Here is a 24,481-nt window from a genome sequence, read left to right on the forward strand (position 1 = left end):
AGCATATAAAGAGTCTGGCACATAACAGTTGTAATACATGAGTAAGATGTTGTAAATGGGCCTCCCATGTGCGACAATAAATCAACAAGTCATAAAGAAAAAAAGAAAAAGCACAAACTTGCGGAGAAATGGCCGAAAAATGGTGTTCATAGTGGCATAGAAAGTCGAGGAGGCGTTCGTGAGGCCGAATCAAAATCCTCTGTTTTTCTCATCCATGTTTTTCCTTGTTTTGCTACCTGCAGAGCGCGACATGTGGACAATAAGGAGACCAACGGTTAAGATTGGGTGAAAAGTTGTCCACGTGTCACGTTCTGCAGGTAGCAAAACAAGGAAAAACAGGGATGAGAAAAACAGAGAATTATTTTCCGAATGGCATGACGAGGAACACAAATGGCCATCATAAGTGTGGAACGCGGTCTTATGAATGTCGCTATAATGTATACGGATCTGGTAATAACCGGAACATAAATCCAACTTGGAGAAAAACTTGGCACCGTGGAGTTCATCCAAAAGCTCGTCCACCATGGGGATCAGAAATCTATCCTTGATTGTCACAACGTTTAGCGCCCGGTAATCTACACAAAACCTGCATGTACCATCCTTCTTCTTAACAAGAAGCACAAGCGACGAAAAGGGACTTGTGCTCAGGCGTTTGAGCCCATCGGCCAGCATAGCCAAGACCAACTTCTCTATCTTGGACTTTTGAAAGTGGGGGTACCGATAGGGTTTGACGTTCACGGGTTGGGAACCAGGTTGCAGGGGAATGGTGTGGTCTTGGTCCCGAGGGGGAGGCAACCCGTGAGGAACTGTGAAGTGTGAACACATAATTGAAGGAGTGTACTAGCTGTTGGAGGCCGGTGTCATCACAGGTGGGCAGTGTTGTCGTGGTGTTATGGACTGCTAAGTGAAATAGAGCCACACAAGAACCTGTGTCCATAATACGTCGGAAGTGGTGGAACTGCAGTGGTGGAGGAGTTGAGGGAGGATCAGCCTTGAGCAAGACTCTCGTTGCACTAGACATAAAATTCCAGAGTCAAATTTTGGTAATCAAAGAGAACTGGGCCCATACGAGAAAGCCATTGTACGCCGAGTACGAGATTGGCCCCAAATAGAGGCAAAATAAAAGCTTCTATAGTAACATTATGATTATGAAGTTGAACGGCTAGTTGTTTGAGCTCACCTTCACTAACTAACCGTTCTCCATTTCCAACAAGAACAGAGACCTTCGATTTGGCTATTGGCGGCAATAGCCAAACCGAGAGGGGTGGTGACCCTGCTTTGAATAAAATTATTAGTACTGCCCCCATCTATGAGAACTTGAATAGGAGAGCCAACAACATAATCGGTAAACCGCAGTGTTGATGGTGAGGAATGGCCGGTGAGAGCGTGATAAGAAAGATCCTGATTGAAGAGCATCTGGGCATCAGAGGCCTCAACATAATCGGTTGATAGCTCTGTTTCAGTCGCGTCTTCCTTGTATTCCAGAAGAAATAGTTGGCGTGTCTTGCACCTGTGGCCGGAAACAAATCGTTCATTGCAATTATAACAAAGGCCTTGCTCACGGCAGTTCTGCATATCCATGGGGGTGAACCGACGAATAGGAAAATGCAATGGTGATGAAGAAGCAGGTAACAGTAGAGGGCGTGCCGGAGGTGGGAGGCGAGAAAACGAACGACGACCATCAAGAAGCTTGGCTTCTTGGAGGCGAGCCAAACCCACTACGTGGGCCATCAAGGAAGGTCGAAAGGCCAATACCTCACAACAGATGTCTGGTCGTACACTAGAGATAAAACAACTAACCAGGAATGCCGATGTAATATTGGAGGTTCTGTTTGCCAACGTCTCAAACCATGACTGATAATCAGCAACCGTAGTAGATTGAGTGAGTTTTGCAATAGCTCCCTGATGGTCCTCAAACTCCGATGGACCAAATCTGATTTCCAAATCCCGAGTGAATGCCGACCAGGTGGTGAACTGACCCTCACGATGCATCCACTGGAACCATTGCAATACAGGACCATCCACCTGGAAGGAGGAAACCTGAAGCTGTTGCGGATCCACCATGTTATGATAGTCGAAGAACCGATCCGCTTTGAAGATCCAACCCAAGAGGTCGGTGTCGTCTAAGCGAGGGAAGTCAAGTCTGATCATTCACATCTAGATCGGTGGCTGTTGTGGCTGGAGAGGGTGGAGAGTGGGTGCTGGAAGGAGGCCAGCCTGCGAGGAACAAGAAGTCCGGTATGGTGAAAGAAGAGTGGCCGGAGGAGGACGCAGAAACTGTTCCACGTGGCCATCCATCACCGTGAGGCGCATAACCAACTCGGACAACGTTGTCTTGTGTTTGTCAAGGGTGGATTGAAGGGAATTCATTTGCTCCCCATGAGTCGAGGAGGATTCCTGGAGGAGCTTGATCGCTTCGTCCATCTGCTTGAAACGAGTCCCTTCGGCCATGGAAAGAACAATGAAAGCACCAATGTAGCGCCTCAGTCACTATAGGAACAGAGAAGAGAGTGAAGAGAAGAGGAACAGAGAAGGAATAGTTTATTCATATCCCCTCATGGGCACTCAGCTTTCACCATATATAGCCTTATCACTACAGTTGGTTGTAACCAATTTCTATTACAAATGCTAAGGCTCTTACACGTAATCCCTCAATGCAGGTGGTTGTCTCCTTTGTCTTATACTCCTTCTGGCAATAAGGATCATTGAGGCTGTTGAAGAATCATTGTCCAGCTCAGCTTCTTCATTTGCTAGGCGCACCACAACACAAAATCCTTCACACTCCCACACACTCTCTCTCTCTCTAACCTGTGAGTAACAGCAACGCTATTAAAGCTGGAAATGGAAATTCCGAAATAGAGTTTCCCGCCGGTTTGTGTTTTTTTTTCTTCTTTATTTTGGTCATATGACACTTGGGCCTTGGGGAAAACCACCCACCTAGCCCGCCCCTCTCCCTTGCCCCCTCCCACCATGGCCCATAAACCCCAATCCACCACGCTTCCTGCCCTAACTCAGCACCCTCTTCCCTTCAATGAAACGATCACCTTAATAGTTGTCGAAGCAATTTGCCTTTGATAGAGATGGCAAGAGATCAAGCGATCACGGCGATTTCTCCTTTTGGTTGCCCAAAACCAATTGATAACAAAGCCTTGTAAGGCAATAGGAAAAACATAGGCCATCTGCGGTGAAGTGTAGTGAGGCTTTCTGTCAACACGTGGCCGATTTAAGGATGTGAATTTGAAACAGAAATCATTTATCGAAATCGAATCGAGAAGTTTACACCAAAACACAAAATCGTTTAGTAAATGGTGCGATTATCGTTTCAAGTCTCAGGCCGATTAGCTAAACGGGTTGAAATCGAACTGAGCCGTTTAACCCGTGGGTTTAAACCGAATTGAAATCGTGAAAACCAAACCATTTAAACCTTCAAAACCAATCCGATTAACCCATTTAAAGATTAAATAAGGTGGTTGCAAAATATTATTAGTATCTCATTTGATTCAAAGATTGAGTGTTGCAAGCCTGCAAGTAATTCTATAGGTAGCTTTGGTCATTGTTTTGGATGCCAATTAAATTAATCCAACGCATTAAATAGAATGTACACTGATAAAAATTATATTTTTGCTTATACCATAGCATATTAAATATATATTTTTTAATATAATAACATATTATTTGAGAGGGGGGAGAAGAAGAAAATCTCCTATGTAAGCATTAATTACTAACTTGTTAGATATGCTTGAGACTATTTTCTATCAAAATATTTTATTTTGCTTAGTTTTTTTGTTGTTTTAACAAAACATAATGGTTTGCATTTCACATTCTCGATATTGAATCGTTTATCACCAAAATTAAATTTTAGTAAACATGTGAATAAACTAGCAAACCGAATGCTAATCATTTAGAAACCGGATGGAATAAACCGTATGTAAAAATTCCAACGATTGCCTAACGCACTTGGTGAGCTATGGTGTGCAAAAAATCTCTTGAGTGTTACCTACTTCCCTCTCTACCCATAGGAAAAAAAAATGATATATCGGTAAACTCGCCCGATTCCTTAAAAGCTAGGGTTATTTCAATCCAACTTAACTCATGCAAGGCCTCTGATAAGTTTCGCTCTGATTCCCATCGATCATAATGAAACCTCCTCAAGAATCCAACAGAAAACTCGGAACCCACCAAATCCTTATGCAATCGAATGAAATTTCATACGAAACTCATGAACCCATGTAAATCTTCACCAACTCATAAGCCGTAAAAGCAAAAGAAAAAGGGAAAGTTATATGGGCAAGGGAAACCAGAGATTCTGAGTGAAGCAGCAATGGGGCTTTATAGAAGAATCCTTGGGAGAGAGAGAGAGAGAGAGAATCATAAATCTTTGGGATTAAGACATCTCTTTCTCAGAGATAAAAACAAACAAAGGGGGGATGCATAGACGTAAGAAGAAGAATGAAAATCAATGGTTTAAGCCATTAAAAAAGGGGGTTTGTAGGTTGTGTGGGACCCGTAAGGATGCTAGAAGCTTCGCATTCACTACTTCACATGCACAGAAGGAGCTGGACTTGAGATTCTTGAGAATGAGTGAGAAGGAAGAAGAAGAGGAAGGTCAACTGAGAAATCACGAATTTCTCAATGTTGTTCCGTGGTACAACTACTGTTAACCTTTTATTTTTTTTATTTTTCCCTTTAATGGAGTATTTTATGTTATCTCTCTTCATATCTTTTGTGTTCATTTTTTCTCTGTAATTTTCATATCTTCCAAGTTTGACCTCGGCATTAACATAGTTGATCACCGATAGTGTTTGATAGGAAGCGACAATGGCGGTGAAACTGGGCATACCCATATGACTGGGTAACATTTATGGAAAACAGCATCTGGTGCTGGTGCTCTAGTGCTCGCCACTTGCTTTGGGAAAAAAAGGTAGGAATGGAAAACGAAGAATGGTATAATGATAAACATCGGGTGGGTTTTCCAATGTATCCAACTTACATGGGTTGAGACATGCATGATTCGGGCAAAGCTTCTTAGCCATAGAAGTACAATCGGCCACGTATCAGTAGCAGGTGCCTCACCGCACTTCACCACAGATGGCCTTCGTTGGAGAGGATAATTTTGTAATTTGGTTTCACCGCAGATGGCGTTCACTGCATAGGATGATTTTGTAAGGGAAAATTACGTGATTACCCATTATTGGGTTTACTTTTATAAAAATATCTGCATTATATTTGCATCAACAGATTTACAAAAATCGAGTTTGGGTATTACAAGTATACCCAAAATAGTATTTGTCGTACGCCTTTTATTGTATGCCTACGAGTTGGGACATCAATGTCTTTTTCTTTTTTTTTCTTAACAAACATTATCGTCTTGGTCGACAGTCGACACCCATGTCTCATATGCTAAGCCAACCTGCAAGAACATCCAAAGCACCCTCAACTATCTCGTCTGCTTTGCCGACACTTGAGATTACCTTTTCACTAGCTCATCTGCTTTGTCAATCATTGAAATTGCCTCTCATCCACTAGAGCGGCCATAGAACCATATACCAGACCCACGGCATATTACCCCTTCCTGCTGCTACTCCCCAAAAAACCCACCCTTGGCCTTCAGATTGTGCAACCCCCACTCCCTATGGTTGACTGCAACGGAATCCTCCTTGTGAGTGAACATGACTTTCAAAACCCTTGTGAGAGGGAATAGGTTGATCACCAACACCGTTGCAAATCCAAAGATTAGGAAACCCAACTACATGAAGATCTGAAAAAAAGCAAAACAGGGCAAAAAGAGACAATAGGAACAGGGAAAACTAAATCAACAAGAAAAAAAACCATAAATAAATCAAAGATTGCCATTTTGCCTCGTCCGTCGCAGCACCAATATCTTCGCCTTGTTGTTTTATGGTTGTCCTTGTTGGTAACCTGGCCACGTGGCGGTGATGACATGGCCAGTTTTGATGACGTGGATGGAAATGATGATGTGTCATTGTCCAGTGTCACCAATGAGATAACAGAGCCGTATGGTATGCATGGAGTGGTTTGATTCATCCTTAGTAGGTGGTACGGGTTTTTTGGTCAAAACTGTAAAATTGACCTATTTACGCTTAGGGACATTTTCGGTAATGAAAATGACCTTTTTGGAAGACCACTTCTTCATGAAAAAAATAGATTATAATTTATCTAGTCTAGTACATCTAATTTCGTCGCATTCCGATACCATATTAAGAAGTTACGACATTTGTGTTAGTTGAGGGCAATTTTGGCATCGAAGATGAATTTTTTAAAATAAGTGTTCTCCATATAACAATATGACAAAATCCTATCTTTCCAATGGTTCTGATTTCATCGCGTTCCGATTCCGTATGAGGAAGATGCATCATTATAAAGATATAGGGGCAATTTTGTCTTTTTACATGACTGAGTCGGATGATCGGGGATTCTAGAAAGTCATAGAGCGTCCAGTCACGGTTCCAACGCACTTCATTTTATCTCGATCATATATCATATGAAAAAGTTACATGGAATTCCGTGAAGTCAATTTGAAAAACCAAATCGAAAAATCAACGGATATGCTCTCGGTGTTGGGTGGATTTTCCAGATTTTTATTTTGAAATTTCAGGTGTAATTTTGAAATTTTGAAGGTCTTATTTAATAAGGGGTGTTTAGCACTGTAAATATGAATGCAGGGGTTTATGTGTATATAAGAGAATTAGAGGGATCCTTAATACACTGCTCAAATTGAGCCACGTCGGTCAGATTCAAATCTAACGTCTCATGCAAGAGCTAGCGTTGAAGATGCTTATACAAGGCTTCTCATTGGTGGAATGTATTATATATAATGGAGTGGCACTTCACCTAATTAAGTTTGCTATAGTGTTACGTATGTGCAAAAAGGGATGCAGATAGATGCCACTTTGACATCATGAGGTATAGATTAAACAAGATCTAAAGATCCTGATTTAACGGTTGTAATCTATTTCAGCCTTAATGAGAGATAGCCGACAACCACTGTATTTTGTGCTGACGTAGCCAATGGTGCATCGACAACGTATCTGACGATGTCAGTGCCCGTGTCACACTGACATCATTAGTTGACTTGGTTATTTTAATATTGCCGCTAAGATTTATTAGCCGTTTGAATAATTTAACGACTCCAATTAAAAGTGGATTTTGGATTAATCCGATGGCCTAGATTTCGCCCCTGTAGCGTGAGCCACTGGTGTAGCCTACGCCAACCTCAGAAGATTCTATTTTGAGTGTTATGGTTGGTCAAACTTCAAGTGGACATATCTCCCTCATCTTAACTCCGACTTGAGTGATTTAAGTTGGAGATTTTTTATCTCTCCGAGCTCTACATACCGGATAGAAGAAATCAGGTAGAGGGGTTGCTGAGGTGATCATAAAAATGAGTTGAAGCTCGTGGAAGGCTAAGGGTTTGAATGAAAGATTTCCATCCTCTTGCACTTGATCCATAACTCCCATTAGAGGTTTAGGAAGTTGCTGGAAACCAATGCAGCAAGCTCTATTGGTTGTTGCCAAGAGAAAGAAAAATAAAATGGAAGAGAAGAGAAGAAGAGGGAAATAGAGAAGAATTTTCCCCTCTCTTTGTGTGTGTCTTGAATGCCTCTCAAAAAAGATTTTCTCAAATCCAATTAATAGAGTTTGATGGTTCTTGTTGATAATACTATTTTTCCATTAAAGCTTTATTTACAATGAATACTATAAGAGGATAAGGTAGAGAGAGAGAGAGAGAAAGAGAGGAGTGTGTGTGTGTGAATGTGAATGACATTGTTGCTCCATGGAAGTAAAGAGAAGGAGAACATAAAGAAGAAGAAGAAGAACCTATAATTTGGTTCTTGTGAGTTGCTTCAAGAAACCCAAGTGCCAACCGGGGTTGAAGCATTGGAGCATCGAGACAACGTGGCTGTGGTCCGCTTCAAGTGGATATCGACATTATTACATCTCCGACGGTTACTCCTTGCTAAGGTAACCTCACTTTTGCCAAATTTTCATTATTACAAATCATTGTAGGCAAGATGTTTGATAAAATGCCTAGGCGATAGTTGTGGTCTATTTGGCAAAAATTTGTATGTATGCATGCTTCCCTATAGGGCATTGTTATAAGTCAAAATTTATTTTTTATTAATGTTCAGTGGGTGCTATGTGTTCCTTGGTAGTTACAACTACCTAAACCTATTTGCCGTGGGTGCTGCCTCTCATATCATTATGAGAAAATTAGGGTGAAGACCTAGCCATTGTATGTCATTGTGGAAATTATGAATGTTTTCCCTTGGCTGTGGGTGCAATCATAATTAGTATTAAGTAAATGCTGAGCCCGACAGTGGGCATTACTCCGTGCATGTAGACAACTGGTCGAAGCACGTATTTTTTGTATTGTGGATGTGTATGATCGTATTTGTATTGTGGATTGGAGTGTTTGGCTACATAATGGGTGTGTACATCTGATAGACTTGATCACTTGGTGATGCAGTGTGGATGTGTATACGACTGTGTATGTATGTAACAGTGATTACCGTGTGAAGTTTATGAGACAGCTATAGGTAGCAATACAAGTTATGTGAGTAAGTTTCGTGCAACAATAAGAATGGTCAGTAGTATACATAGCAGTTATGGGCAGCATCGGTAGACTGTGCTATTGAAGTGTAAATGGTGATTGCCACATCAAGGGTACAACTGAAAAATAAAAAAATATCTGGCACACTAATTCACCCCCTCTCTGTGTCAATCAGGACCCAACACTCCTGACTGCTGCAACTTTCTACCGAGATCGTAACCCCCAACCACGAGCCATCTTGCCTCACCTATCACACCCTTTGCCACCATCGCCTCACCCGTTGTAAACCTCTGTCGACGTCAACCTCACCGCAACCCCATCGCCTCACCCATCAGAGAGAGAGAAAATACATACTAGTTTATTTTAGAGGGGGTTTCTCTCACTATTCCTTCCTCTGGCTTCCGTCCACTTTTTCAACTGAATCTAGAGAGCTTACATTTTAGGAAGAATAAGAGGAAGAGGCGGGTGGGGATCTTGGTGCGGGGCCGAGTTGTGTTGAAGGAAGAAGAACAAGTAGCAACAGTAGAATAAAAGGAAGTGGAGGGTGGAGGTTCCTGGGGTGGGGTGGGTTGGTTTGCAGCAGGGGGTGGAGGCGGTGGTGCTGCAGGAAGAAGGAAAAGAGGAAGTAGCAGTTGGAGTTGTAGGAGGAGGAAGAAGAAGAAGAAGAAGAAGAAGAAGAAGAAGAAGGGGCGGGTGGGTGGGTCCGGGGGCAAGAGGAAGAAATGACTACCTTTTGCTCGAAACGGTTGTTTTAGATCCGATTAGAGGAAACTAAAAAAAATTTGAAAAATTACAACTGATTGCAAGAGAATACATGCCTAATTCGTAAGCATACGATAAAAGACGTATGATTAATAATATTACGGGTATATTTGTAATACCTAAACTCATTTTGTGTAAATCTGTGGAACAAAACATAATGTGGATATTTTTGTAAAAGCAAACCCAATAGTGGGTAATCACGTAATTTTCCCATTTTGTAATTTGGTTCCAGATTAAGGCACCAATTTAGGTATCGGTACTAATCCGATATTGATTTGGGTCTGATCAAATTGGTATGAGTCTGTGAGTTTAGCTCTTACTTAAAAAAAAAGAAATTGTTTTTTAACTATTTGACCTATGAAATGATATAGGAAACCATTTCAGATATGTCAAGTATTGACTGATATGATATTGATACTTGAAACCATTGATAGGGCAAGATATTGATGTCTAGTTATGTAGCCCCTGCACCTAGGGTGTAAGTTTGGTCTTCACCTTTTGGCCCTCAATCTCCTGATGTCCGAACCCGCCCTTAGTCCTAACAAGACATGAGCTAAGATTTATGACACTCAGAGGGGATTATGATTGAAAAACATTGACCATAGGTCAGGGTTGGCTTGGGCCTATGTTGAGGCTTAGACCCAACCCGACACTAATTTTAACCCTAATTTATATAATGTGATTAATGATTTATATTATGTGTTACATAATGTGTTATTGACTTAATTTGTTTATGTGTTATAACATGTCTCTCACTCTATATATAAAGTCTTTTTAAAACCCTAGACCTTGGCAAAAATCAATGCTAATCATGCCAACACAGCCCAATTAGGACCCCTATTGGGTTGGCATAAGCCCAGTAGAGTTGGGCTTGGGTGGGGTCCATGTTGAGTTTAGGGGACCTAGAGTCAGGTTTAGGGTTTTAAGAAATTCGGCACTATTTCACCCCTACATGCATTAGTGCAAAGGTCAATGAGAACTCACACAATGACATCAACATGAATGAAAATTTTGATTTCACATGAGATGAGCAATAATTTTGTGCATCCATGTATCTAGGTGTAGGAGTCACACAACTTGACAATAAAATTTATCCCTTAATATTACCAGTGATTTGTTTCATTTATGTAATATAAGTTCAGATTATGGGGAAAAAATTCTGCGTGATCATATGCTTCTATGCTCATATATAGGGGGTGATGAAAAGACCACCTTATCCCTGGTTGGATGCTTGTGCGCCTCCCCCAGAGCATCAAAGTAGCATGGCTCCTACGTTCAAACACAAAGTGGGGGCGAAGTGACCGCTCTGCCTCCCATGAGAGGAAGAAACTCGTACTTTTATTGATGTTTCACGTGCACTCTCATTGGCTCTGCATTAATATAAGGGCCATGCTGCCTTTTAGTGAACCCTCACAAAAAATTGATGAAGTTTATATTTCCCCGCATACAGACGACCCATATCATTGAGTTCATCTTCCACCAATTGGCCTCTTCAATTATAATTGACAAAGTCGCCCATTCCATTACACCCATGGTTCTAAGAAATGGGATGGAACAATTAGTATCGATCATATCAAAACGATATGCCATAGTGTAGTGAACATCCAACGAATGGGGTGCTTGGTCAAACCCTTATAGCCGTTGAATGCTCACTACACCTCATTGTTCGTTGTGAACATAAAATAGGTAAAAAATGATTAAAAAAAAGAGAAAAATAAAACAAGGATAGTCCGATGTGGTCCGATTCAGACCGTTCTAAAGCGGTATCAGAACGGTTCTTAGCCTTGATCGATCCCGTATTTTAGAACCTTGATAATAAAAGAAAATTCGGACACAATTTCATATTTACGAATTGTTCGGATTAATTTTACCAAAAAGAAAAAAAAATTTTGTTCGGATTAAATCCAGGTTTAATTAAATAATAATAATAATAATAATAATAATAAAATCACATTTATTCTGGCGCCCTGAGGTCTCTGTTAGCAGCATCTTCAAGACTCAAAACACTCCAGCCCTCGCTCAAGCATATCGTCTCCTGGCATTCCGGCACTTCAGCCGTCGAGCGAAGACCAACTACGGCTGTCCGGCGGCTCTGGTAAGGCTCTGCCTTCTCTCTCTCTCTCTTCTCGCGTGGTACTCCCTGGTCTCGCTCTCTGGTCTCTCGATTCTCTCCCCTGTTCTCTCTCTATTGGCATGTACCTGTTCCCTCTCTCTTGGTCCACCCTTTCTGATTCTCAAACAGATACAGAAGATAGATTTTCATTTTCCCCTGGAACCCACCAGCCAACTGATTCAATCCAGACTATCAGCCGACCTTAGGTCCTTCTCCTCATTTTCCTCCCTTTTCTTTTCCCTATCCGTTAAGCAACTACCTGTGTTTTTTTTTTTTCTTTCAACAAAGCCCCTAAATCCTCAACCGAGGCTTGCCTACGTATCTCTGATAAGATCATATCACAGCTTTAAGTTCTGTGACCAAAGGGGTAGATTGAAGGCTGTTTCACAGGACAATTAAGTTATTGTTAACACTTTTGATCATGTGATCAACAATGCTGGTGCTTCGAATTTCAAATAAATATTATCGAAACTGGAACAGAGAGCACCTCACCCATCCCTCAATCCAAAATTCAATATCCGGCTCTAATGCATTATATCATTTTACAGATGGCTATTGTTGAGTTCGGATTCTTTAAACATCGATGCAGGGATTAAATATCCTGCTTGCGAACATGAATGCCATGAGGATTATGCCTTTTTTTTTTTTTTATTTAATGATTCAATTAAATTTGTATTTTTTCAAGCATTATATTATTTCCTGGGTATGGCATTCTGGCATTGATTATGTGCTTAGACACTTAGTGAACGTTCCTCAGGATTTTTATATTCTGATTTTGAACTTTAGCATGCTTTAGATGATGGTTCTAAATGATGTTTTTGATGGATAATATAGATATTCACGCTTCTGTTAAATATTATATTGTAATTTACGAAATGGACGTTATTTCAATTTTGATGTCAATTGTACGTTGGGCACATATGATGATTGATTGTCAATATGAAATAGGTACTACAAATATTAAAAAATAGTTTCCAATTTTTTCTCGCCTTCTTTTTTTCTTTTTAATAGGTAGATGAATAACTCCCGAATTAATCCAAAACTGACTTTTATTTTAAGGTAAATTCTTTGAATGACATTTTAAATTAACGAAACAAATTATTCCAAATTTTACACCTTCCGAATAATTCCAGATACTGAATTTGTCAACTATATCTCAGACAGGGCCACGGGGGTAGACGGAGATTTATACAATGGAGGCGCTGAAGGTTTGGACTTTATCTTCCCACTCCATCAAGCACTTCATCAACTTCACTGCTGCAACAACCAGAAGAACCAGATCACCCATGGTGGTCATTAGGTGTTGCTCTTCTACCTCTTCATCATCTGTTCGGAACAAGAGAAGGTCCTCCTCTTCTTTTTCTTCTTCTTCTTCGTCCACTTCTGACAGAGACTCCATTCGTGCCATTCGCATTAAGAGGGTAAACCCTAACTGCCATTTTTTTTTCCTGAGTATCATTTCTTATCAAAGTTTTAACAAAGAGATCTAGATTCTTCAATCTTGTATAGGACTTGATGCTCTTTTGTTTTTCTTTCCAATCTTTTTTCGTGATGGAAGTGTCTTTGTGATCATGAATGTGTAGTTTTTGGTTCACAGGTTTATGAAAGAACTTTGTTTGGTAATCTGAACATGATTGTCAGGTGGAAGAATTGAGGAGCAAGGGTTATGAGCCTTATGCATATAGGTGGGAGCGGACACATACTGCAAATCAGCTGCAAGTTATATATAAACATCTGGGAAATGGTGAAGTATCAAATAGTGAAGACGATTTAGTGTTAGTAGCTGGAAGAATTGTAGCTCGGAGAGCATTTGGAAAACTTGCTTTCTTGACTCTAAGAGATGATTCAGGGACTATTCAGGTATGTTTCTTTTCAATTGTTACTTTTCACTTTTCTGACCTTCCTAAATTCAGATAGATATGTCAGTTATTCTTTTCTAGGAAAATTCATGTATTTATGTAAGACATAAAAGCTTTTACTTGTATAATTTGGCTATTGTTAGATTTTGATTTTTTTTTTTTTTTTTTTTTTTTTTGTGGGGGGGGGGAGTGTGGTGGGGGAAGGAGGTATAAACAGGAAATCAGAAAAGGCCACTTCAGGGCCCTGTTATGAGTTTATCTTGACAGTCCATGTCATTTGAGTCTTGTGAAGGATTCATTGGTCAGTTGGGTTAGAGACATGTCAACTTTTGTGTCCCATTTTCTCTGCATGCTCATAATGTTTGGGCTTTTGTCTTTGTATATTCAACAGTTGAACCGAAGTTGACTAAATATTGCCAAAGTTGAATTTTCGAAGCTTTATATCCCCATGTGGGAAAGTCACATTGGGTTGAACTTATAATACTTATAGGTGACGAGATGGACAACATGTTCCCAAAATTTTCAGCACCAATGGAGCTGCCATGTGGTAGATATTTTATGTGTTAAGAGATTGGACCAACTAGAAACTTTTTCCCATAGAAAAGTTGCATCATTGGCATATTATAGTTTCCCAAATACAATGGTATGATTACTTTAAATAAAGTTCAGTTAAGAAGAGTTAAGAACCGAGGTATGCTAAATTTTTTTATAACTACCGGCTTTGCCTATGGTGGGCTTGTTAGTGATGCAGGAGCACTTCCATAGACCAGCCCAAACCCGTTGGGGAGCCCATGAGGAGATGATCCGGGTCCCAATTTAGTTTGGTCCAGTAGGATATTAGTAATTTGTTTTATTATTTAGATTTATCTTGTAATCTTTTGTTTTTCTTTGAACAGGCTACATAGTGGTAGAGTCCATTCCATGTTTTAGTCTTAAAGTTTGGTTCCATCATAGTTTGTGCCCAATCAACTTGGGCTGCCAGCATCAATAGATGTTAGATATCTGTTCAAACTAGTTAAGGGAGCATTCATATATCACTTGGAGGGCAAGACACCTTAAGTTCTTATGTGGTTGGTGATAATATAAGAGGCATCCGAGTGTGTCAGCCAAAGGCATTTTGTAACAAATGTAGAAGGCGATTTTGGCCATCTTTCATTTTTTAGCGGAACTATAAACATGGAGCCAGCAACATACTAGGACCCTTAAAATTCTTGCTAAAACTAGCCAAACCTAGGCTTACTATAAATAGTAAGATCATAATTTTTTAGCTGTAATTTCCTACTGTTACAATAGTAAAACCATGGTGTACTGTTGTTAATAGTAATCCACAAATCACTTTAAATAGTGAATATCATATTAATTTAATTTATCAAAAGTCTAGAACACCAGATTTAGTATTTAATACCAAAATCACAATATGACTGAATGCCATAGAAATGAATATGTGGAATATCAGGTGTCCCTATGTTTTGGCATATGAAAACATCCAAATAACTTCGTATGTACAAAACCTTAGTTTGCTTGGTTCCAATCACCGTTGCTTTTATAATAGGGGGACAGATGTATACCAAATCTACATTACACGGATTTGATTATGAGTAATATTTACAAACTCCTATTTGATTAGAAATTTCTTCAAAAGAACAGATCTATACTGTAATACTAAATCTCTTCGCCTCAGGATTAAGTGATGACTGGTGAGCATCAGAGGGTAGGTTAGGTGCTTGATCATTTGTGTTGGTTTTGCTTGGCTCCAATCACAATTATCATTGGCCAGAGTTGCACACAATGGTTCAAGGATTCTTCAAATTCCTATGTGCTCAATATAACCTAAATTGATTGCCTTACACTTTTAAGAGGTTCTGTTAAACTAGAAGAAAGGAGTTTTTATACCTTCCAGGAAGCAAGAAACATTCGCTTAACACTTCTACGATATATTTAATGATGATAATTGTCCATCAAGTTGTGTGCTAAATTAGGGGACCCTTTTTTGTAAGCAACGGATTTGTTAGGACTAACCTTATATGCTTGGAATGACCATTGTGGCTTTTCGTTGCATGCTTTTTCTATTTGTATTAGATTGTCAAACCCAAGATTTTTTGAAATAATAAAACGATGAGGCTGTGTATAACAGTTGCCCCTATCAGCCTATCTTGTTTAAGATCTATCAATCATAACTTATTTTTATAGAGGTTGAGTTGGAGAGCCCAATGGTGTATCAGTACCTAGTTAATAGTTTTCCTACTATTTCATCTCTTTGTGTTGGGAAACATGTCCACACTCCTTACTATGTTTTGGTGTTAACAAACAAACATGTCTTTAACTTGGTTTGATAAAATGTGATTAGCTTGAAGAAAGTATAATTAGTTTGAAGAAACACTTAGAAGGGTTGGATCAAGACATCAAGATTTGAACTCATGACTTTGAAGCTTAAAGACATTCAAGACCCTTGATGATAAAGACATTCAAGACCGAAGATGAAGACATCAACCCCCAAGATGATGCGGATCCGGGTTCCAAGAACAGGAATCGGATTGCTTAGGGCCCACAATAATGACCAAATAACTCAACACAAAAATAGAATGGCAGAATTGTGAATAATCTGGGAATTCCTAAGTGATCGAGGGGTCGGTCAAGTAAAGGGGACACAAGTGGGATTATGAATAATGGAGATGGGCAATAGGGGAAAACAACAAATAAAGTACTTAAGAGAAAAAGGAAGGCTTTAAAGACTTGGGAGAATCGTGGGAGAGAGGGGTAGTCTTCTTCGCTGCTTCTCAAACCCAAGGCGGAAGTACCAGTTGCAGCTTCATTGAAGAAAACTTCTTCATTAGAGCTCTGTTTGATCTCACACTTTTAAGGTCCCCAGGTCAGAAGCCTCTTGGATGCAGTCATGGATCTCCCAAACAGTAAAGGAGAGGAGGAGATCTGAACCTGCAACTCAGGTCTGGCGATGGATGCTGTTTCAGATCTGGTCGCAGAGGTATAGTTCACAAACCAGAAGTGTTTTCGACTTCAGATTCAGATATCTGAATCGCCTTAGGGCTGGCTACTGTTGCTCCAAGTTTCGTACCAATAGCTTAGGGTATGATGGAGATTGACCCACTTGTGTGGTGCTGCTAACGTTGCCTAGAAACAGAGTATATCCGATCAGAGTATAAACAGAAAGAACTAAAAGGATTAGGAAGAAGAAGAGAAGACAAAAGAGAGATTGCAGGGAAGAAGATGGAGGTCACGGCAACCACTGTTAAGCCAATTAAACATTCAATTTCCAAAAATCTAAAACTGAGTTCTTCTCCATTACAGGGCTATTTAAAGAAAAAAATAATGACATAATTTTGGAAGCTAATTAAAAATGGAGACTAAACCTAGATAGCAACTAAAATAAAAATCAAATCTAAATAAAAGACTGTTAATCTAATTTCTAATCAATAAAGGAAGTAAATAAAAATCAAGTCAAAAGATAGCACTAATCCCTCGCCGAGCTGGATCAACTCTCCCGGTTTTAAAAGAACTCGACTCCGTCGAGTTAGGTCGTGCTCCCAAGATACCCTTGTAAGTTCCTCGCTGATGAGGTGGCACGTATCTCGAAACAGAAGATGGGAACACAACACTTAGAGGAGGGAGAGTAGGCTGACGTGTCACTGGAGCTGGAGTCAGTCGACGACGTGGCTTGTCTGATAATGCATGTGGCCTCATTAAATACATACGACCTCCTTGCTTCACCTTGATGGTGTTTCGTGCACCATAATAGAGAATGCCTGCATGTCGCTGCTAAGGTCACCCTAGAAGAATGTCGCAGTGCGCCAATGGGGTGACCAAGCATGTGACATGGTACTATAACGGCCCAAACTGTAAGTGTACTCGAACAACTGCAGTGGCCTCTTCTCGAGCTGTGGGTCCAAAACCTTTCACGTGAATCTTCTTGAAAAGCTGCTTCTGTGGAAGATTGTGTGCTCAAACAAATTCAGTAGATATAAAATTTGCTTTTGCCCCAGTATCAAGAACTGCATGAACATCAGTATAGTCGGAGCCATGCAGAAAAATACCCTTCTGTCTGAAGAGAGGAGCCTTATCAATTAGTCTATTCGAAAAGGATGAAAGGCTAGCTGAATGAGCTTCTACATCCTCATCTTTATCATCGACAATATCATCGTCCTCGAGGGGATAAGGATATAAATGAGATTCATCTTCACTCTTGTCTGTCGGCTTCTTCTCTGCTACGTTCACAGAACGAGTCCTGTTGGGACACTTGTTGGAATAGTGACCCTTCTCGCCACAACTATGGCATATGATATTTTTTTCCCCAACACTATCCTTGTTGAACTCTGACCTTTTCTCTTCAACTCTGCGAGCTTCAGGCTTCTTTTCCTCCATACGTGGTGGAGGTCTATAAATTGAAGAAGTCTTGAGCATACCCTTCCAATAAATGGACTTCTCTTCAGCTGTCTTGGCATGAGCCGCTGCCACATCAACAGACCTGAAATCAGTGTTAACCAACTCAAGTCGAATCTCAATACTTAACCCACTGATATATCGCATCACCCGTTCTTGGTCTGTTTCCTGAAGTCGACACCTTGAAGACAGTTTGTGGAATTCGAGGGTGTAGGAATCCACATCTTTGTTCCCTTGTTGCAAGTTAAGTAATTTATGGAACATTACCTTTTCATAATTAAGAGGAACAAATTTTTCGGTCAGGATTTGCTTCATGACCTCCCAATTGGTAACGAGTCCAAGTCTTCTGACAAACCTTGCATGTAGTACATCATCCCACCATGAACATGCATACCCAATCAACTGAGTGATGATGAGTTCACACTTCTTCACGTCTGGAAGAGATTTATACCCAAAAATTCTCTGCACTTTGGTAAGCCAGTCAAGAAATTCCTCAGGTCCCTTTTTACCACTGAATTCGGGAACCTCAACTTTGATGTCATAATCTCTGTCAGAAAATTGTCGGGTAACATCTTGGGGAACAACTAGATCAAGTTACTACCTCTGAGGTGTATCTTCGATCCGTAAAGTGTTGGGATGAGGAGGTAATGTAGAGGATCCTTCTTCAGCTCGTTTGTCAGACCTCTTCATAAAGGCAATCATCTCTTCCATAAATTTGTCAAACTTGGCTTCAGTCCTCTCAAGCCTAGCATCAATATTCTGTTGGTTCTCGGCTAACTCACAATACAATTTGTTCAACTCAGCATTGGTAACGTTACCTATCATAGTTAGGGAAGTGCAGGAAATTTTTCTCTGATACCACTTGATGCGGATCCGTGTTCCAAGAACAGGAATCGGATTGCTTAGGGCCCACAATAATGACCAAATAGCTCAACACAAAAATAGAATGTCAGAATTGTAAATAATCTGGGAATTCCTAAGTGATAGAGGGGTCGGTCAAGTAAAGGGGACACAAGTGGGATTATGAATAATGGAGATGGGCAATAGGGGAGAACAACAAATAAAGTACTTAAGAGAAAAAGGAAGGCTTTAAAGACTTGGGAGAATCGTGGGAGAGAGGAGTAGTCTTCTTTGCTGCTTCTCAAACCCAAGGCGGAAGTACCAGTTGCAGCTTCATTGAAGAAAACTTCTTCATTAGAGCTATGTTTGATCTCACACTTTAGGCTAAGGTCCACAGGTCAGAAGCCTCTTGGATGCAGTCATGGATCTCCCAAATAGTAAAGGAGAGGAGGAGATCTGAACCTGCAACTCAGGTCTGGCGATGGATGCTGTTTCAGATCTGGTCGCAGAGTTATAGTTCACAAACCAGAAGTGTTTTCGACTTCAGATTCAGATATCTGAATCGCCTTAGGGCTGGCTACTTTTGCTCCAAGTTTCGTACCAATAGCTTAGGGTATGATGGAGATCGACCCACTTGTTTGGTGCTGCTAACGTTGCCCAGAAACAGAGTATATCCGATCAGAGTATAAACAGAAAGAACCAAAAGGATTAGGAAGAAGAAGAGAAGACAAAAGAGAGATTGCAGGGAAGAGAAGAAGAAGATTCAACGAAGAAGAAGAAGAAGAAGAAGAAGAAGGAGATGGAGGTCACGGCAACCACTGTTAAGCCAATTAAACATTCAATTTCCAAAAATCTAAAACTGAGTTCTTCTCCATTACAGGGCTATTTAAAGAAAAAAATAATGACATAATTTTGGAAGCTAAAAATGGAAACTAAACCTAGATAGCAACTAAAATAAAAATCAAATCTAAATAAAAGACTGTTAATCTAATCTCTAACCAATAAAGGAAGTAAATAAAAATCAAGTGAAAAGATAGCATTAATCCCTCGCCGAGCTGCATCACAAGATGATGAAGACATCAACACCAAAGATGAAGACCATAGGATAGAGAGTATATTTTGTAATTTGTACACATATTGCATATGCACGCACCTCATGCATCATACTAAAATGACCTTAGGTGGTAGAGTGCAATGTGCTCTAGTAAAACTCTGTGAAAACAGATTGACGTGGCTCAAGGGCATTTTGGGTAACCTCAGAGTTAGTATCAGGAAATGAACCCTCGTAAAAGTTGTAGGAAATCGAGTCACGATTCCAACACAACTAGTTTGGGGTTAATCTGAGGTCGGATCAAAAAGTTATGGTTAAATCACCGACGACAGGTCAGTATGACAGAATTCTGACGTAACAGAATCTGTCAGGCTGGCGGTCGACCGGATAGAAGTACCAATCGATCGGAACTGTCCGAGACCATAGGCGGTCGACCGGTATAAAGTCTCGATCGACCGGTGCCTCCTTGGAAAAGCTCCAACGGCTAGTTTTCTACCACAAAGGCTCTTTTCGGTCGATCGGTGGTCCCAGAATACGACCGTTAGAGCTTGATTTCCTGCCCTAAAATGCTTCACTAAGCTCACCTATAAATACCCTAGCTGCTCTTAATTAAATAGGAATTAAGAAAGAACATTAAGAGCATTATTGTAAGCATTCAAGAGTCATTAAGATTATTCTATCCTACTTGAGCTGTTCGATTCTTCTAATCCGAACAAAAAGCTCAAGTCTCAATCAAATCCTCCACTCTCTCCTGTGCAAGTCGAAGCCATAAGAGAGGACTTTACAAAAGGTGCATCATTCATCTCACATTCTTATCATTTGCACCACACTTGAGGTATTCCTCTTTTTCCACTACTCATTTTTTTTTTCTGTTTTTACAATTCTAGACTGTACTTAGGGTTGTAAGGATTCTTTTATCCTAAAAAGAGGAAGGTGTCTTTCTACCTCCAAAAGAGATTGTAAATGCGCCTCTCTGCTTGTAAAGGGGATTTGTAAGGATACTCTTATCCATAAAAAGATTGTAAAGGTTTTCTTCCCTACCTACCATACTGAAAGGGAGAACTAGTGGAATACCTTACAAGAAGATTCTTGTAGGGAGTGGATTAGACTCGGATTGAGTCGAACCACTATAATTCTCGGTGTTGTGTGATTGTGCTTGTTCTATTTTATTCCGCATTTCTTCTTTACAATTACACTTGGGACAATGCTTCGAAAAGAGTTAAAATTCCACTAGTATAACCTATTCACCTCCCCTCTAGGTTATTTCACTTTGTTCTACATGATGCAAAATATTTGATGAATCAAGTGAGAATGTTTATGTTTTTAATATAATTGTGCATTGATTTCTTTCTTTTGATGGTTGAAGTCCTGCTGTTTGCCTCTGCACCAGCTTTATTGTAGATCTGTTCAAACCTAAAATAAATGGAACCCATTTTATGTTGTGCTTTTCAAATATTTGACTAAGGCATTTTTCTAAATCTGTAAACTCCTTGTGCTAGCTTTACTGCGAGAAGGAAAGGCTTCGAAATGATCAATTTGAGCAGTTGAAAACATCTGTTGATATTGGCGATATTTTGGGTGCAAGTGGCTCAATGAAGAGAACAGAGAAAGGTGATTTTTGCAATAACCTGCTTTGTATTTTGTTATCAATCAATAATTTATTTTGGTCCTGTTATCTTTAATCAGAATTCTATTAATCAAAAAGACTTCCTTTACAATGATCTGCTTCTTTTCTGTTCTTCTTCCTCATGGAAAAGAAATGTATAGATCATTGGTTATACATTTATGTTCTCTCAAGATGATTTTGAATGTGAACCTGATCTGCAGATCAAGAAGTCCAGTAGTTAAATGGTTTTTGCATTTTATTATTGTCAATTGCTTTCATCTTTCCTGTTAAAAAGATGCTTTGGTTTGGTGAATTCATTGGCGCCTAGCATATTAAATATTGTAGCTAATGACATAAAGATCTTCTGGAACCTCACATTTTCTTAGAAATCAGCAACCTCTGCTTGTTTGATGGCTTATCAAAATCTGGGTGAATTGGAGATTATGGATCTCAAGATAACCACTACTACTAAAACCTAAAACCACTATAGCTGCCTGTTTTAATTTTTATGTTTTATCCGTTAATAGTTGTTATATTATTCCCCTAAAACAGAGAGTTTCTGTTATTGTTATTGTAACAAATCAAGATCTGAAACCAGTACCTGCAAAGTAGGAGACAGAGAGGAGAGGACAACAGGAGAGAGGACATGCTGAACCACGATAGATTCAGCTTGTATCTATCTTGGACAGGTAATCTTTATTTATAATGTTTAGTTACAACAAATAGAGATAGCGAGAGATAGAGATAGAAGCTATTTACTTATTGAGGAGACTCATGGAAAGATATAGAGATAGCAAGAAGGATCTCCATATGATCTTTATTGACTTGGAAAAAGCATATTACAGAGTCCCTAGAGACTTAATCCGGCATGTTCTAGTGAAGGGAGGGGTGTCGAATAAATATGTGGATGTAATTAAAGATATGTATGAGGGCATGGTGACTAGTGTGAGATCTGTGGGAGGATAGGGCAAGGAATTCCCTATTATGATTGGCTTACATCAGGGATCAGCCTTAAGTCCTTATTTGTTGCGTTTATCATGGATGACCTAACCAAGAACATCCAAGCCGAGGTCCCTTTGCGTATGCTATTCTCTATTTATTTGTGGCCTTCGTCTATGAATTATGATATAACTCATGGAGCGATGGATAAGGAATTTCATTTTGCTTGGGGATCCTAAACTTTCAAATGTAGCTACTATAAAGTGGGAATCATTTCCTTTGACATTAAAGGAAAGCTTTTTGCTATTTCTATTACTTGTATTGATTCCCCAAGGAACAAGCATATTGTTGTCTCCTGGGGTTTCCCTCTCTCCTGTCTCCAAGCCTTGCCCCCTTGAGGGTGTGGGCTTTTGTGTAGTTTTCCTTTTTCTTCTCTTCTTCCCCTCGGGGTCTTGTATTTTTTCTTCTCTTTTGGTGATGAATTATATTATTCACCAACAAAAAAAAAAGTGGGAATCATTGTGTAAACCCAAAGATGATGGCAGATTGGGGTTTTGGAGCTGGAGAGATAAGGATAAGGCCTTTTATGCAAGCTATGCTGGTCTGTTAAACACAAGGACTCAATTTTTGTACGATTTATGAGAGAAAAATATATAAAGTGCCTAAAAGATCTATTCAATCTTCATTTATCTGGCCTGGGATAAGGAAGATTGGGATTCTTTTACAAATCATGAAAGATGGATCATGGATTATAGGTGATGGATCACAATTTAATTTTTGGAAGGATAGATGGATCATATCGGTCTTGACCCTTTGTTATTTCAAAACTTTGCACTGAAGCTGTCAAACTTCATTTATGGCACACAATGGCCTTTTCCCAATGGTTCGTTCAATTTTATGAAAACTATCTTTAATTCAGCAGTGGATATCAGCCTTCCTCAAGAGAGTGTTGAAGACAAATGCATTTGGAAATTATCTTAATCTGGTTTGTTCTCAGTTCAATCTGCTTGGTATAAATTACGAGATATGAAGCCGAATGTTCCCTGCAGTTCCATCATTTGGGCAAATTATCTTCAACCAAAGCAGCCAGTTTTTGGGTGGAGATTAATGCATCAGAAAATCCCAACGGATGACCTTGTTTGTCAGAAGGTGTGCAATTGGCTTCCAGATGTCACCTATGCTTAAACTCTACTTAGACTCTTAAGAGTTCATATTTTTCTATTGCTCTTTTTCTCAGGAAGTATAGCACATTTTCTTAGATTATTTTGGGCTATCTTGGCATGGGCTCTCTTCTATGTAGGACATGCTTTCATGATGGAAAAGGAAGGCCTCTACCCTTCCTTTGAAGAGTCTCTGGCTTGTTGGATTCAAGGCGTAAGGCGACCCAAGGCGATTCAGGAGGGAAAAAAATCAAGGTGACACCAACAAGGCAACACCTAGGCGACCAAGGCATCACTCCAGGCTGAGCTACCTGGACGCCTTGATAACTATGGCTGGATTTGTCCTTTTTTCCTTCTCATATTTGGTATGAACAAAATCAAGGTATGAAGGAAAAATAAGGCTGCTTCGCTTGGTTTTGGAGATTGTTTAGAAAGACCTTTTAGTTTGTTTAAGATCTTCTCTCCAGATGTTTGGGTGTTACTTTCCCTCCTCTCGCAAGTTCCTGAATTCTGGAAGTTATGTGTTGTAAAGTGTAAACTAGAGATTGGATGGATTAAGTTAAATATTAATCGGTGTACTTTTGGTTATGCTGGCTCTAGTGGTATTTTTCGTAATCATGTTAGTATTCTTATTTGTTGCTTTGCTAGCTACATTGGTATTTGTACCAATTTTGCCACAGAATTTTCAGCACTCTTCTATGGTTTACATTTGGCTAAAACCTATGGATAGAATGTGACTCTCTATTGGTCGTCCTATGTCTTCATAAACGATCTTTTCCTTGGGTTTGCCTTCAGCAATGGCTCTATTTCAAACCTCTTCTAATCTCCATTACTTGGAAGATAATACATTGTTATAGAGAATTAAATTCAGTAGTGGACTCACTTGCAAAAAAAAGCTGTGTGAGTCAGGAATTCTTATTTTCGGAATGGCCAGCCGGACTTTGTAACAATTGACATATCTTGGAATGCTCAAGGGAGATCTAGGGATCGGTTTGACAGCTGATATTTGGATCTCTTATTTATTATAGATTAGTTTCTTTTAGTTGATTTATCCCTATGCTGATGACAATGCCAAAGGTGGAGATTCCAATCAATCTAGTCTTTGTTCTATCCGTCTGGGTATGTGGACGTTAATCCTGTACATCCTTTTCTTTTTTTAATTCTATTCTTTGCTTACCATAGCG

General features: G+C 39.7%; 2 protein-coding genes across 4 annotated transcripts in view; one reads left to right on the plus strand and one right to left on the minus strand.

The window, feature by feature from the left end:
• Positions 1-309: 309 nt before the first annotated feature.
• On the minus strand, positions 310-2,524 carry LOC122077099. The gene is made up of 2 exons (XM_042642895.1): positions 1,181-2,524; positions 310-1,013 (listed from the first exon to the last, which is right to left on the minus strand). Exon 1 carries the CDS (start codon positions 2,149-2,151, stop codon positions 1,186-1,188), a length of 966 nt encoding a protein of 321 aa, XP_042498829.1. The 5' UTR covers positions 2,152-2,524; the 3' UTR covers positions 310-1,013; positions 1,181-1,185.
• An 8,775-nt stretch (positions 2,525-11,299) lies between these two features.
• Positions 11,300-24,481, plus strand: part of LOC122075758 (lysine--tRNA ligase, chloroplastic/mitochondrial) — a 37,643-nt gene continuing 24,461 nt past the window's right edge. For all 3 annotated transcript variants that reach the window (XM_042640909.1, XM_042640911.1, XM_042640910.1), the window contains exons 1-4: positions 11,300-11,429; positions 12,608-12,868; positions 13,089-13,307; positions 21,092-21,203. In XM_042640909.1, the coding sequence (XP_042496843.1) occupies positions 12,641-12,868; positions 13,089-13,307; positions 21,092-21,203 (559 nt within the window). In that variant the 5' untranslated portion in view covers positions 11,300-11,429; positions 12,608-12,640. The remainder of the gene's footprint in view (positions 11,430-12,607; positions 12,869-13,088; positions 13,308-21,091; positions 21,204-24,481) is intronic.

Source organism: Macadamia integrifolia, chromosome 4 (assembly GCF_013358625.1).
Source record: "Macadamia integrifolia cultivar HAES 741 chromosome 4, SCU_Mint_v3, whole genome shotgun sequence".
Taxonomy (NCBI): domain Eukaryota; kingdom Viridiplantae; phylum Streptophyta; class Magnoliopsida; order Proteales; family Proteaceae; genus Macadamia; species Macadamia integrifolia.